Source organism: Danio rerio, chromosome 18 (assembly GCF_052040795.2).
Source record: "Danio rerio strain M-AB ecotype USA chromosome 18, GRCz13ab, whole genome shotgun sequence".
In the NCBI taxonomy this organism is placed as follows: domain Eukaryota; kingdom Metazoa; phylum Chordata; class Actinopteri; order Cypriniformes; family Danionidae; genus Danio; species Danio rerio.
Genome location: NC_141038.1, coordinates 665,491 through 682,526, shown reverse-complemented (window position 1 = coordinate 682,526; position 17,036 = coordinate 665,491). Strand labels below are relative to the sequence as shown.

General features: G+C 40.6%; 2 protein-coding genes across 2 annotated transcripts in view; both read left to right on the top strand.

Moving 5' to 3' along the window:
• Nucleotides 1-4,912: 4,912 nt before the first annotated feature.
• ctxn2 (cortexin 2) lies at nt 4,913-5,158 on the top strand. Its single transcript, NM_001202433.1, has one exon. It carries the CDS (start codon nt 4,913-4,915, stop codon nt 5,156-5,158), a length of 246 nt encoding a protein of 81 aa, NP_001189362.1.
• An 8,554-nt stretch (nt 5,159-13,712) lies between these two features.
• slc12a1 (solute carrier family 12 member 1) overlaps nt 13,713-17,036 on the top strand; it is a 34,865-nt gene continuing 31,541 nt past the window's right edge. Inside the window, exon 1 of the mRNA XM_087292798.1 lies at nt 13,713-14,005. Coding sequence (XP_087148924.1) covers nt 13,763-14,005 — 243 coding nt within the window. The 5' untranslated portion in view covers nt 13,713-13,762. The remainder of the gene's footprint in view (nt 14,006-17,036) is intronic.

The following is a 17,036-nucleotide window of genomic DNA, read 5'->3' as shown; positions in this document are numbered from 1 at the left end:
GCACATTCTATGTTGAATGTCGACAACACCAAAGGAAATACCAACTAATTCACTACTACCCACAACACCCTAGCAACCACCTAGCAACATCATGTATTGCATTGTATTGAATTGTTGAATCAGTTGATATTAAGTTTGCAGTTAGTAATCATAGAGGTTGTAGGCATATGCTAGGGAATTGTAGTTTGTTGTTAAATAGGTTGTTGTTGGTTGCTAGTGTACAGTGGTTAGAGAGTTTGATGGTTGCTAGGATATACTAGCTATTGAACAGGTTGTTGATAGTTGCTAGGGTATTGTAGTTGGTTGTTAGATAGGTTGTAGATGGTTGCTAGTGTTTAGTCATCTTTGAAGTTGACGGTGGTATTGTCGTTTTTAAGGTTGTAGGCATGTGCTAGGGAATTGTAGTTAGTTGTTAAGGTTGTTGTTGGTTGCTAGGGTACAGTACTTTGAGAGGTTGATGGTGGTTGCTAGGATATATAGTAGCCATTGAAGAGGTTGTAGGTAGTTGCTAGGGTATTGTAGTTAGTTGTTAGACAGGTTGCTAGGGTTTAGCAATTAGTCATCATTGAGGTTCTGGGTGATTGCTAGCGTATAGTAGCTGTTAAAGAGGTTGTAGGTGGTTGCTAGGGTATAGTAGGTTTTTGTTAGTAGCTGTTAAAGAGGTTGTAGGTGGTTGCTAGGGTATAGTAGCTTTTTGTTAGTAGCTGTTGAAGAGGTTGTAGGTGGTTGCTAGGGTATAGTAGCTATTTGTTAGTAGCTGTTGAAGAGGTTGTAGGTGGTTGCTAGGGTATAGTAGCTATTTGTTAGTAGCTGTTGAAGAGGTTGTAGGTGGTTGCTAGGGTATAGTAGCTATTTGTTAGTAGCTGTTGAAGAGGTTGTAGGTGGTTGCTAGGGTATAGTAGCTATTTGTTAGTAGCTGTTGAAGAGGTTGTAGGTGGTTGCTAGTGTTTAGCAGATAGTCATTGTTGAGGTTGTAGGTGGTTGCTAGGGTATATTTGCTATTTGCTAGTAGCTGTTGAAGAGGTTGTAGGTGGTTGCTAGGGTATAGTAACTATTTGTTAGAGAGGTTGTAGGTGGTTGCTAGGGTATAGTGGCTGTTGATCAGGTTGTAGGTGGTTGCTAGAGTTTAGCAATTAGTCATCTTTGATGTTGTAGGTGGTGTTGAACAGTAATTTGAAAGGTTGATGTTGGTTGCTAGGATATAGTAGCTATTGAAGAAGTTGTAAGGGGTTGCTATGATATTGTAGCTTTTGAACAGGTTGTAGGTGGTTGTGAGAGTTTAGCAATTAGTCATCTTTGAGGTTGTAGGTGGTGTTGAATAGTAATTTGAGAGGTTAATAGAGGTTGCTAGGATATAGTAGCCATTGAAGAGGTTGTAGGTGGTTGCTAGGATATTGTAGTTGTTAGGCAGCTTGTAGGTGGTTGCGAGGGTTTAGCAGTTAGTCATCTTTGAGGTTGTAGGTGGTTGCAAGTGTTTAGTAGTTAGAGAGATTTATAATGCTTGCTTGGATAAATAACTCACCAAGTACCTACAACACCCTAGCAACCACCTAGCAACACCAAATACTGTGATATTGAATTGGCACATTGGGTTAAAAGGTGTCGCTGTGCCTTTAAAAGCACGCTGAGCTGCATCAGTTGTGCTGGAGCATCTAATGAAGCTTTAAGCACAAGGTCTAATTGAGTTACACACTAATGAAAGAGACACACACCGAAGCGGCTGCACCACTGCGCATTCACATGTCAGATCTGCCAAACACACACACACAGGTGAGAGAAGAGTGCAAGCGTGCATGCAGGAAAAATAGTCCAGATTCAGCGGAGACTAACAAGTGGTTGCACAATGTGAAAGAGAGAGAGAGAGAGAGATACAGAGACGACAGCAGCAGCACTGCCAGATCATTCTCTGAGCGTTTCTCTTCATTTCGCCAGAGGAACTCCTGCTGTTTCTCTTCTTCTGCAGTGATGAGGGCTCCGGCAGCGGGCATAGGAATATCACACTGACCGCCTACAGCAGGTCTGACACAATCAGGCCGAAATGAAGGTGAGATAAAGCTCAATTCAGCTCATATATATGCATGTGTGTGTGTGTGTGTGTGTTTAAGCCACCTGCTGCTCATCCACACCCATACTGAAATTGTGGATACTGAATTTCTGCAGCACATATGCCAATAACATTCGATTCCGAGTCCAATGCAACAGGTCCTGCTGCCTCCTGATTAAACACGTCGCATGTGTGAAACGCTCCTGAGATTCCTCGAGTGCACATGTCATGTTTGCAGTGCTGCATTCTGCATCTTTCCTGAGGGAGTGTGTTTTACTGTTGCTGCAGCTCTGGTGTTGCTAAAAATACTGATAGATGTGATCTCTCCTCTGACCCGTTTACTTCAGATATAGGTGAGCATGCTCGCATCAATGACTCCCACGATGCACCAGTCTATAGTTAGAACTTTTCACTAAAATTCCTTGGTTGCTAGGTTATAGTATTTAGTTATTAATGAGGGTGTAGCTGGTTGCTAGGGTACTGTACTTTTAAGAGAGGTTGTAGGTGGTTGCTAGGGTGTAGTATTTAGTTTTTAAAGAGGTTGTAGGTGGTTGCTAGGCTATTGTTGTTTTAAGAGGTTGTAGGTGGTTGCTATGGTACATTATTTAGTTGTTATAAAGGTTTTAGAGGGTTGCTAGGCTATCATAGTTAGCTGTTAGAAAGGCTGGTGGTTGCTAGGCTATTGCGGTTTTTAAGAGAGGTCATATGTGGTTGCTAGGGTATAGTAGTTAGTTGTTAAGCAGGTTGAAGGTGGTTGCCAGGGTATTGTACTTTTAAGAGAAGTTGTAGGTGGTTGCTAGGGTGCAGTATTGAGTCATTAAAGAGGTGGCAGGTGGTTGCTAGGCTATTGTAGTCTAAAGAGGTTGTAGGTGGTTGCTATCATACATTATTTAGTTGTTATAAAAGATGTAGGGGGTTGCTAGGGTATCGTAATTAGTTGTTAGAGAGGCTGTAGGTGGTTGCTAGGCTATTGTGGTTTTAAAGCGAGGTCATAATTGGTTGCTAGGATGTAGTAGTTAATTGTTAAGGAGGTTGTAGGTGGTTGCCCGGGTATTGTACTTTTAAGAGAGGTTGTAGGTGGTTGCTAGGATGTAGTATTTAATTGTTAGAGAGGTTGTAGGTGGTTGCTAAGATATAGTATTTAGTTATTAGAAAGGTTGTAGGTGGTTGCTAGGGTGTAGTATGTAGTTGTTAGGGTGGTTGTAGGTGGTTGCTAGGCTATTGTAGTTTTAAGAGGTTGTAGGTGGATGCTAGATACATTATTTAGTTGTTAGAAAGGTGGTAGGTGGTTGCTATGGATTTTAAAAAAGGTTATAGGTGGTTGCTAGGGTATAGTAGTTAGTTGTTTGGAAGGTTGTAGGTGGTTGCCAGGGTATTGTACTTTGTTTTAAGAGACCTTGTAAGTGGTTGCTTGGCTGTATTATTTAGTTCTATAGTTTAGTTTATTATTTATTATTTAGTAGAGGTTATAGGTGGTTACTATGGCACGTTATTTAGTTGGTATAGAGGTTGTATGGTGTTGCTACGCTATTGTATTTTTAAGAGAGGTTGAAGGTGTTTACAAGAGTATAGTAGTTAGTTGGTAGGGAGGTTGAAGGTAGTTGCTAGGGTATTGTAGTTAGATATTAGGAGGTTGTAGGTGGTTGTCAGGGTAATGTAGTTTTGAGAGAGGTTGTAGGTGGTTGCTAGAGTGTATTATTTAGTTGTTATAAAGGTTGTATGGGGTTGCTAGGCTATTGTATTTTTAAGAGAGGTTGTAAGAGGTTGCTAGAGTATGGTTGTTAGCTGTTAGGGAGGTTGAAAGTGGTTGTTAGGGTTCTGTAGTTTTAAGTGAGGTCATAGGTGGTTGCTAGGGTATAGTAGTTAGTTGTTAAGGAGGTTGTAGGTGTTTGCCAGGATATTTAGTTGTTAGATGGGTTGTAGGGGGTTGCTATGATATATTATTTAGTTTTTATAGAGGTTTTAGGGGGTTGCTAGGGTATCATAGCTAGTTAAAGAGGGTGTATCTGGTTGCTAGGGTATTGTAGTTTTAAGAGAGGTTGTATGGGGTTGCTATGGTATATTATTTAGTTGTTAAAGAGGTTGTAGTGGGGTTGCTAGGCTATTGCAGTTTTAAGAGAAGTTGTTGGTGGTTACAAGGGAATGATAGTTAGGGAGGTTATAGGTGGTTGCTAGGGTATAGTAGTAAATTGTTGTAGAGATTGTAGGTGGTTGCTAGGGTATAGTAGTTAATTGTTGGAGAGGATGTAGGTGGTTACTAGGATACAGTATTCAGTTGAGATTGAATTTAGGTGGTTGCTAGGGTTTAGCAGTTAGAGAGGTTGTAGGTGGTTGCTAGGATACATTAATAATTGGAAAGGTTGTAGGTGGTTGCTAGGGTCTAGTAGTGAGTTGTTGGAGGGTGCAATTTCATGCCACAGGAAGTGGGTGTGTTTAAGTTCATATTTACAACACTATCTCCCTATGCTAATGAGGGAGAGACCATCACTAGTGGACATACACAAAGAGAGAATGTCAATCAAAGTGTTTCTGCAGACAACAAATAAATTTTTACTATTAGAAACTGATTATGTACACAGACAGTTGCTAATTGTGTTTTAAACCATTCTAAAAGTGAGTTTTGCATAATAGGTGCCCTTTAAAGTCTGACAAACATGCAATAAAAAATCAGTGAGGGGACAGACACTTGTCACACCACTGTATACAAGAATGTCTCAGCAAATCCTAGAGGGTCTGAGTAATTTAGTGAAGTGCTGTGTTGAGCTCTTGATGTCTGTCTGACTCTGCATATAATAAGATCTCTCACCTCCACAGGCGTCTGTACTGATCTGATGAGTGCATGAAGGATGCTGGGGCTGGAGCGGGAACATGTGTAGTGTTCACTATAACCACAGCCTGGCGGCCATGAGCGGCAGTGACATCATGGCTTATTCCCTGAGCCTGGAGCAGAAGACGGCGTTTGCGTTTGTGGGGATGCTGCTGGTGTTTCTGGGTCTGTTGATCGTCAGGTGTTTTAGGATCCTGCTGGACCCTTACAGCAGCATGCCTTCATCCAGCTGGGGTGACGGACTGGAGGGTTTGGAGAAAGGGACGTTTGAATATGCACTTACCTGAGAAACACCTTCCCAATCTCTGCCCTAGACCACATAGAGCCTCTGCACCATGCGGGAGCGTCCACACGGGATGCACTGAGCAAGGATGCATACTGTTAAACATGAAAGATGCAATTGCCAAAGATGTCAGCTGGATGCATGCACACACGCTGACCCAACAATTGCAGAAGTTAGCAAGAACGTGTCCTTGCGTGAACGCCCCCCAATTGGTGTTGAGAATCCATCCAATGACACGCTGTGATCACTGACGCATGATCTGCTGTTATGACATCGAAGTTGGAGGGAAAGTGCTTTAGTTTCACGATTGGCTGCTTTTTGGATTATGATGTCACACCGATAAGCCAATGGGCATCTCAGGGAAGAAAGGAGAAAGACATGGACCTAGAATGCTATGGTAATTCATAGTAACCACGGTAGTGCTTTGAACCATACTCTGGTGAAGTCCTTGAATTAATCGGTTGTGGTGATTCTATAGCTGCTATGGCAACACAATAACTACAGTGATTGATCTAAGGTCGTAATTCTATATTTGCTATGGTAACACAACAACTACAGCAATTGATCTGTTGTGGTGATTCTACAGTTGCTATGGTAACGGAACAACTACAGTAATTGATCTGTAGTGATGATTTTGTAGTTGCTATGGTAGCAAAAAAACTACAGCAATTGATCTGTTGTGGTGGTTCTATAGTTGCTATGGTAACACATCAACTATAGTAATTGATCTGTTGTGGTGATTCTACAGTTGCTATGGCAACACAACAACTATAGTAATTGATCTGTTGGGGTGATTCTACAGTTGCTATGGTAACACAACAACTACAACAGGTCAATTGTTGTACTATAGAATCCCCGCAATATATCAATTACTGTAATTGCTATAACAATAGAATTACTACAACAACTACAGCAATTGATCTGTTGTGGTAATTCAACTCTAGCAATTGATCTGTTGTTGTGATTCTATAGTTGCTATGGTAACACAACATCCTAGTAATTTTTTGGTTGTAGTAATTCTAGAGTTGCTATGGTTACACAATAGCTACAACAATTGATCTGTTAAAGTAATCATTTAGTTGCTATGGTAACAACAACTCTACCAATCGATCTGTCATGGTGATTCTATAGTTGCTATGGTAACACAACAAAGTAGTAATTCTAGAGTTGCTACGGTAACACAACAACAACAGTAATTGATCTATTGTAGTAATTCCATAGTTGCTATGGAAACACAACAACTACAGTAACACAAACCAATGACCCAATACTGTAGTTTTCTGCAACTATAGGGTACATTATACTACAATACACCACCGTTTACAGTAGTAAACACTGAATATACTACAGTATTCACTACAGTTTATCAGTACTCTATAGTTAATACTACAGTACTGGAGCATTCATTAACTAAAAGTCATAAACGCTGCAATACATTCAGTATAATACTCTTCACTATAGTATGGTTCAAAGCACCACAGTCAGGATGTAAACAGGGTATTTTTGCCCTTTCAATCATTCTGTCCGTCACCTCATTTAGAACTGAAGTATAAATGAATCGCATCTGGTCGGTCAGGCATCGGGACGCTTGCGTAGAGTATGTTTCTGACTGACTCTCTTGTTTACTGTGAGCTAAAATAACCTGCTGTTATTTGAAGTCTGATGCTGTGAAGCTCTCTGTAGACCCGTGTCTGTTTATCTGCTGGATTGGGTTTTACTCTGGCGAATATCTGCAACCGCTGTCTCTTCACTTTACTGCCTACCAGAACATCCGCACACCGACAGAGCAGCGCAGAGACTTTAGGGAGTGAAGACTGTTGAATGTCACGTCTGAGTTTGTGACACGTCCTGCCAGCACTGTGTGTGTGTGTGTGTGTGTGTGTTTGTTTGCGTGACAGAGGAAGGGTGTGTCGCCATGACAACAGCAGAAAGATGCGAGTTGATGCACCAATGAAAGCGTAGCTCATCTCCAGTGTTCTAGTGCTGTGAATCTGCCTTACTGTTATTCGGACTGGATTTCTGTGCCTTCATTTAGTAACGGTAGTGTATCTCTCACAGAACAATCTGTGTGTGTGTGTGTGTGTGTGTGTGTGTGTGCGTGTGTGTGTGTGTGTGTGTGTGTGTGTGGGAAGTCCCTCACTGTGATGGTCAGTGTTCATCTGCTGGAATAAAACAATTGTGGACCTCTTCCTTTTGCTGTGGGTTCATTTACTGAAATCTCACTAATTATCATTCACTCATTTTAGTGCTGTTCAGTGCTAATGTTTGCATTTAATTCAAAACTTAATTATGGTTAATAACATCCAAAATAAAAGTTAGAATTAAACACAGTACACTTAAACTAAGCATGTGTACTGGGTATATTTATTATGTATACACTCACCGGCCACTTTATTAGGTACACCTGTCCAACTGCTCGTTAACGCAAATGTTAGGAAGGGCATTGGCTGTGTAAAACATATGCTGGATAAGTTGGAGGTTCATTCCACTGTGGTGACCCCAGATTAATAAAGGGACTAAGCTGAAAAGAAAATGAATGTATGAATGAATGAGTTGGCGGTTCATTCCGCTGTGGTAACCCCAGATTAATAAAGGGGCTAAGCTGAAATTCTGCACAGTAATTTAATGTTTGATGAAGTTAAAATGCTTTCAGTTCTTGCTGTCAGATTAACTCCATAAAATAAGATCTCTTACCTTCTGTATTGACTGATTATTTATACCTCATGTGTGTTTGTTATACTGCACTGCAGAATAAAATCAATATGCTTAAACTGCTCTTTCACTCCTGTTACAATCACTTCAAAACTTCTCCGCTCCGAAATTTCTCCGCTCATATTACATCACACTATTCATTCATTTTCCTTTGGCTTAGTCTCTATTTTAGAGGTTGCCATTGTGGAATAAACCGCCAACTAAAACTCCACACAGAAACACCAACTGACCCAGCCGAGACTCAAACCAGAGACCTTCTTGCTGTGAAGCCATTCACCGTGCCAACTTATATCACACTATATTTGTCAAATATATCTGATCGTTATCTGAAAACAAAACATAGTTTGACCTTTGACCCGTATGCTGCATATCTGTACTAGCAGACAAAACAAATATAACAGCTGTGAGTAGTAAATGCTGAGCAAATGAGTCCTCATTGTGTTCAGGTCATTGTTTTATGCAGAGGCGTCTCTCTATGATCTTACACATAGTAATGTAATCCTGGTTAACTTTTAACTAAACGATTACAGCAACGATATCAGATCAACACACACAAACTGTGATGTCTGTAAATCCCCCACAATCCACTGCACACTCATATATTCACACCTGAAACAGGAATATGGACATTTTTATGATGTTTTCCCTCAGATATGCGTCGTGTATCGCAATAAAATGGTTGTGAATGATGTCTGCAGAGCAAACACTACTCATCAGGGCCAGTAGCTTGTGTGTGTCTCTCAGAAACATCATGTCTGAAAATAAAGACACGTCTCAGAGAATGTGTCCCCTTACAGCATCCGCATCACTCTCAGCCCGTAACCATGGCGACCAGAGTGTCTGTCTGTGTCCACCGGTTGTGTCTGAGAGCATGAGCGGCTGTTTATAATCCTACTGATGGCAAACTGCTACCAGACACTTGTGGCTGTGCGCGCACACACACACACACACACACACACACACACACATACAAATACAAACATGCATGCACAAACATACGCATGCATGCACAAACACATGAATGCATGCACAAATGTGCACATACACACACACGTAGACACACATACACATGCACACATGCACACATACACACACACACAAAAACACATGAACACTCTTTCAAAAAAACACGCAGGCACACACAAACACATGCATGCATGCACACATGTACACATACACACACACACATATATGTGCACACACACACACACATACAAACACATAAACACTGATTTAAAAACACGCACACACACACATAAAAACACACATGCATGCACAAATGCATACATACACACACATGCAGGCACACACACGTGAACACACACACACACACAAACACACATGCACAAATGCATACATACACACACACAGGTACACACATATAAACACACACACACACACACACACACACACACACACAAACACTCATTCAAAAACACACGCACACACATACAAACACAAACATGCATGCACAAATGCGCACATACACACACGCAGGCACACATACACACACACACACACACACAAACACAGACATGCATGCACAAATGGACACATACACACACACAGGCACACACACATGCACACACAAACATTCACAAACACACACAAAGACAAAAAAACATGCATGAATGCACATCCACACAAAATAAACTCACACACACACACACACACACACATACACAATCACACAGACAGACTGTATGTTCTCTCCCCCACCCTCATAGCACTGCTATACTTGTGGAGACATTTGGCCACCACAGCTTAAAAATACAGAGCGCACACACACACACACACACACACACACACACACACACACACACACACACTGATGGAGTCCTGAGTCTCCCTGATAACATTATGTCTTTCACCCGAGGCTCGCCGGGGGATTCTTGAAGGGCAGAAAAAGCAAAACAGTCAATCGAAGAAAAGAGAGAGTCAGACCTGCTCAACATCACGTGACCAGCCTCAAATCACATCCAGAGGACTCAGAATGCAGCTCTGCTCAATGCCAGAAGTCAGATGGACACGCCCACATCCCCATCAGCCAATAAGAGAACAGCATTACAATCTGCTCAATGCCAGAGGTCAGACGGACACACCCACATCCCATTTAGCCAATCAGAAAACAGCATTACAGCTCTGTTCACAGTCAGAGGTCAGATGGCCACACCCACATCCACATCAGCCAATCAGAAAACAGTATGACATGACAATGTCAGAGGTCAGACAGTCACATCCCCGCCTACATCCTCATCAGCCAATCAGAAAACAACATGACATGTAAAAGTCAGATGGCCACACCTACATCCCCATTAGCTAATTAGAGAACAGCATGACATGTCAATGTCAGAGGTCCCACGAACACGCCCACATCCCTATAAGCCAATCAGAAAACAGCATGATTTGTCAATGTCAGAAGATAGACGAACACACCCACATCCCCTTCAGCCAATCAGAGAACAGCCTGACATGTAAATGTTATTGGTTAGATGAACACACCCACATCCCCATCAGCCAATCAGAGAACAGCATGACATGTCAATGTCAGAGGTCAGAAATCTATGCCCACATCCCCTTCAGCCAATCAGAATACTGCATGACATGTATGTTATTGGTTAGATTAACACGCCCACATCCCCATCAGCCAATCAGAGAACAACATGACATGTCAATGTCAGAGGTCATATGAACACGCCCACATCCCCGTCAGCCAATCAGAGAACATCATGACCCAGCACTCTCCCGGTGACTTTCCCTATTAACGGCAGTGATGCGAAACTCCTCAAGGTCGATCTGCCGGTAATAAGGAAGTGTTTGTGTAATGTGTCAGAGAAGCCCAGAGCAAAAAGCCCTAACCGCTGGTGTTACATTAACAGAGAAACACTTCACATGACCAACATCACACCTCAACGCCACACGTCTGCACAGAACAACTCCAAAAACACCGCTCAGTTCACAGCTACACACTATCTGCTGTTCAGAAAACTCTCACTGTAATGATGCTCACTTCAAGAGACAGAACACCCAAAACATCAACATCCTGACTTCATCCTGACTTGTTTCTTTCTTCTGCTGAACACAAAGGAAGATTTAACACTTTTATTTGCGTGCTGTTTTATTTATGTACATTAATGTTGCTCTTTAGAAAAAACAATTTTATTTGATACTCATTTAAAGAGACAGTACCCCAAAAAACTAAAGAACACTAGGAAAAACATCCATTGACTTCCATAGTATTTTTAATTATTCCTAATGGGGATGACAATAGCTACCAGTCACTTTTATGTGCATGTTGTTTTATTTTTGAGCATTAATTTCATGGTTCAGAAAGAATCTCACTGTTTTAAAACTCATTTAAAGAGACAGTACACACAAACAATGAAAATTCTGTCATCATTTAAGTTGTTTCTTTCTTCTGTTGAACACAAAAGAAGATATACCACTTTTAATTGGATCTTATTTTAATTGTGTGCATTAATTTTGTTTTACTAAAAAAAACTCTCTTTTGATACTCATTTAAAGAGACAGTACACTAAAAATCTCTGAGGAACACTGGTAAAAAAAATCCATTGACTTTCATAGCATTTTTAATTATTCCTACTATGAATGACAATAACTACAGTTGCTTTTATTTGTATGTCATGTTATTTTTGTACATTAATTTCACAGTTCAGAAAAAATCTCACTGTTTTAAAACTCATTTAAAGAGAAAAAAAGGATATTCTGCCATCATTTAAGTTGCTTTCAAACTTGTTTCTTTCTTCTGCTGAACACAAAGGAGGATATACCACTTTAATTTGCATGCTGTTTTGTTTATGTACATTAATGTTGCTCTTTAGAAATAATATCACTTTTGATACTCATTTAAAGAGACAGTACACCAAAAAAAAAAAAAAAAAACTCAGAAAAACACTGTGAAAAATCATCTATTGACTTCTATATTAATTTTAATTATTCCTAATGGGGATGAAAATAGCTACCAGCTACTAGTGTGCCTGTCAGACATTTCACACTGGATGAAAGATCATCATCTTCAGCTTAACCTCACGAAATGGAAATGCTTGTTTCTGCCAACTCGACTCTACACCATAACTGTTCAATCCAGATGGATGGGGCAACCATTACTGCATCCAAAACTGTGAAAAGCCTTGGAGTAACAATTGATGACCAACTAAACTTCTCTGACCACATCTCTAGAACTGCTCGATCGTGCAGATTCGCACTCTATAACATCAGAAAGATCCGACCCTTCCTATCTGAACATGCAGCTCAACTCCTTGTTCAAGCTCTTGTTCTCTCCAAACTGGATTACTGCAACTCTCTACTAGCCGGGCTTCCAGCTAACTCTATCAAACCTCTTCATCTGCTTCAGAACGCAGCAGCACGAGTGGTCTTTAATGAAGCTAAAAGAGCACATGTCACTCCGCTGCTCATCCGTTTGCACTGGCTGCCAGTTGCTGCTCGCATCAAATTCAAAGCTCTGATGTTTGCTTACAAAGCGACTTCTGGCTTTGCTCCTTCTTATCTGCTCTCACTTCTGCAGATGTATGTGCCCTCCAGAAACTTGCGTTCTGTGAATGAACGTCGCCTCGTGGTTCCATCCCAAAGAGGGAAGAAATCACTTTCCCGAACGCTCACGCTCAATCTGCCCAGTTGGTGGAATGAACTCCCTAACTGCATCAGAACGGCAGAGTTCTGGAAAAACATCCATTGACTTCCATTGTATTTTCATTTACTCCTACTATGGATGGCAATAGCTACCAGTTACTTTTATTTGCATGTCATTTTATTTTTGTACATTAATCTCACTGTTTCACTCATTTAAAGAGACAGTACACACGAAAAATTTAAATTCTGACATCATTTAAGTTGCTTACAAACTTGTTTCTTTCTTCTGTTGAACACAAAGAAGGATATACCACTTTTAATTGCAAGTTATTTTATTTTTGAATCCCACTTTATATCGGATATCACTCAGCCAGTGGAGATTGCTGATTTTTAAAGAAAACAGACCTTAAACGTGCCAATTTTGCAATGGCATATAGTTCACCAGAAGAGCTGGACCCATCGACGAATTTAAAGTGTTTTAGCATACTTCGACATATACCCTATACCTACCAGTCATATTTATTTGCATGTTGTTTTATTTTTGTACATTAATTTTACTGTTCAGAAATAAATGACTGTTTTGAGGTTCTCTTAAAGAGGCAGTACACCAAACAAATGAATATTCTGACATCATTTAAGTTGCTTTCAAACACAAAAGAAGGTTTACCACCTTTTATTTGCAAGTTATTTAATTTTTGTACATTACAATTAACCTTACTCTGTTGATATTCACTTAAAGAGACAGTACACCGCCAAAACTCATCATTTACCCTCGTTTCAAACACACAAAGACTAGAAAAATGCTGCAAAAAAACAGCCATTGGGTATTTTTTAATTTTCAGCATTTCTCAAATTATCTTCTTTTGTGTTCAACAGAAAAACAAAAGTCATAAATATTTGCCAGCACTTCATATTGATTAAACAGCAAATGTATTTTCATTTTTCTGTGTGTGTGTGTGTGTGTGTGTATGTGTGTGTGTGTGTGGACTGTCCCTTTAAATATGTGTGAGACTACACTAGCGCTCAGAATAAAACACTCATAAAACTCATAAAAGCAGGTAAAGCATCTCACCGGAGTTAGCTCTCAGGGTCTGTATCTGCTGTTAATTTTTAAGCAAATCACCTTTGATGGAGGCAGGACATTTTCCTCCCCCCCCATCACAACAGCACACGACGGACCAATCAGCATCCAGGTGTGAACTCCTATATAAACCAACATGCAGTAACAAAAAAGCAAAGCCAGCCTTCTGTAAAGCTTTACAAGTCAAACAAATAAAGCCTCCAGATGGAGAATCCAGGCTTCCAGACGTCCAAAGATGACCCTCCACAGTATGAAGAGACGTCTTTCTGCACGAACGGTTTCGGGAACGGGGAACGCAGAGCCATACGCTCGTCTGTGGTCAGTGCTTTTGGCCACGACACTTTGGACCGCGTGCCAAACCCTGATTTTTACCGGAACGCAGCGAGCATCAGCGGACACAGAGCCGTCAGACCGTCCCTACACGAGCTGCATGACGTCTTCCAGAAAGTGAGTCAATTTGGAGAAATCAGAACTTTTCTTAATCAGTTTGACGGTCAATGTTGGTGTCAGAAATTTAAAGTGACAGTACACCCCCAAAACAGGGTGATTCTACCACTCTGGGCTGATTTAGAGTCGTAATTTGGCCACAGCTTTCTCTGTGTTTCAGCAAATGCAATGATTCATAGTGCTAAAGCTTATATTGACTCATATTTTGGGAAAATACTTTGAAAATTATCAAACTCAACAATACATTGTGAGTAAATTGACTTTCCTTTGGTCATGGTGCTGTTTTTGCTCCATTGACTTCCATCATAGTCACATTTTGATTGCAAAGACATGACAGCAGATAATCATCATTTAAATCAGGGGTGTTCAAACTCAGTCCTGGAGGGCCGGTGTCCTGCATATTTTAGCTCCAGCTTGCCTCAACACACCTGCATGGATGCTTCAAGAAAGCCTAGTGAGAGCTTGATAAGCTAGCCCACGTGTGTCTGATTGGGGTTGGAACTAAACTTTGCAGGACACCGGCCCTCCAGGACCAACTTTGGGCAACCCTGATTTAAAGAGACAGTACACCCCAAAACCAAAAAATAGCTCCCATTTGATGTGCTGTTGGGTCATTTTCATCCTCCCGGGTGATTTCGAGTCTTAATTTGGCCACAGCTTTCTCTGTGCTTCAGCAAATACAATGACTTTTGGTGATGAATCTTATTTTAACACATGTTTTGGGAAAATACTTTCACAATTGTCAAACTCAACAATACATTGTGAGTAATTTGACTTTCCTTTGGTCATGGTGCTGTTTTTGCTCCATTGACTTCCATCATAGTCACATTTTGATTGCAAAGACATGACAGCAGACAATCCTCATTTAAAGCAGGGGTGTCAAAACTCAGTCCTGGAGGGCCGGTGTCCTGCATATTTTAGCTCCAGCTTGCCTCAACACACCTGCATGGATGCTTCAAGAAAGCCTAGTGAGAGCTTGATTAGCTAGCCCAGGTGTGTCTGATTGACAAGTGTATTGATCAAACTCAACAATACATTGTGAGTAATTTGACTTTTCTTTGGTCATGGTGCTGTTTTTGCTCCATTGCCTTCCATCATAGTCACATTTTTAATTGCAAGGCCATGACAGCATATAATCATCATTTAAAGTGACAGTACACCCAAAAAATATAGGTCTCACTTTACGTGCATTTTCATCCTCTCTGGTGATTTTGGGTCTTAATTTGGCCACAACTATCTTGGTGTTTCAGCCAATGCAACGATTCATGGTGATAAATCTTATTTTCACTCATATTTTGGGAAAATAATAAAAAAAACATTCAAATTCAACAATGCATAGTGAGTATTTTGGCTTTCCTTTGGATATGATGGCTGCTTTTGCTCCATTGACTTCTATTATAATCACTTTTTTTGACTGCAAGGCCATGACCGCATATAATCATCATTTAAAGTGGCAGTACATCCCAAAAAAGGTCCTCACACATTCTGTTTCTGAAACATTCTGTGTTTCAGCAAATGCAATGATTTTTTTGACACATGTTTTGGTAAGAGCTTTGAAACTGTTCAACTCAATAATACACACTGAGTAAATTTACTACACTTTCTTTAGGTTTGTGACTGTTTTTGCTCCATGGACTTCATTATAATCCCATTTTTTTGACAGCAGATACTCATCATTTAAAGTGAACCCCACCGTAGGGTTAGTGTTAGTACACCTCAAAAAAGGTCCTATTTTATGTGCTGTTGGGTCTTTTTTTCCTCTCAGGTGATTTTGGTCACATAGGGTGAAGCAGTGGCGCAGTAGGTAGTGCTGTTGCCTTACAGCAAGAAGGTTGCTAGGTCGCTGGTTCGAGCCTCGGCTCAGTTGGTGTTTCTGTGTGGAGTTACTGTGCCACTGCCTCTCCGCTAAAATGATTCAAAAGACTAAAATATGACTAAAACTATCATAAGAAAAAGACTAAAACTAATTGTAAAACAGGACAGAAAGAAATAATAATAGGATGACCTGAATGTTCTAAACCAGGTATGTACAAACTCAGTCCTGGAGGGCAGGTGTCCTGCAAAGATTAGTTCCAACCTCAATCAGACACACCTGGGCTAGCTAATCCAGCTCTTACTAGGCTTTCTAGAAACATCCTTGCAGGTGTGTTGAGGCAAGCTGGAGCAAAAATCTGCAGGACCGAGTTTGGACACCTCTGTTCTAAACCTTCTTCAATCATCAACTTACTGAGAACGTTTCGGAAACATTCTTAGAATATTAATATAATGTTGGTGCAATGTTCTAATAACGTTTTAAATAAACAAATGTTGCTGTCAAATTTAACACTGACGGTTTAAACATTTAAAGAACAGTAAATTAATATAGTTCAATCATTTATTCATTTTCTTTTTTGGCTTTGTCCCTTTATTAATTAGGGGTTGCCACAGCGAAATGAACTGCCAACTACTCCAGCACATGTTTTACGCAGCGGATGCCCTTCCAGCTGCAACCCAGTACTGGGAAAATAAATATAGTTATATAACCTAATGGGAATGTTAAGGAAAAATCTTTAGAACTTACAATAATTAGCTTAAATCCATTCACCATAACAGATATGTTATTTTAAAAGAAAAAAAAGACTCCTATGCACAGTTTAAACCCAGTAGTGTGTGTGTGTGTGTGTGTGTGTGTGTGTGTGTGAGCAGTGTGTGAGTATCTCCAGCAGCCTCTAATGCTCAACATGAGTTAATTGTGTTTATTATAATCAGACTTGATGAATGAAACACTTTGATTGTCATTCTCCCTTTGTACGTGGCATCAAGCCCCGCCCACTAGTGCCCATCATCTCTCCATCTCATTAGCATGTCCAGCAGGCCTGAGTGAGAAGCAGCCGTCTGTCCATTAGCCATTAGAGTGTTTGAGCTGCTGAAGATGATGTCAGCATAGACTAAGAGGATTATAGATGTGCAGTTCTAGATGAACAGAGACAGGAGCGACAGAGACTGACATCATGGTGACGGACAGCCATCTGTAGCTCCGCCCTCTTCTTAA

Excerpts from the sequence above, each read along its gene's own strand:
- ctxn2 (NM_001202433.1), top strand. The coding sequence starts at position 4,913 with ATGTGTAGTGTTCACTATAACCACAGCCTGGCGGCCATGAGCGGCAGT.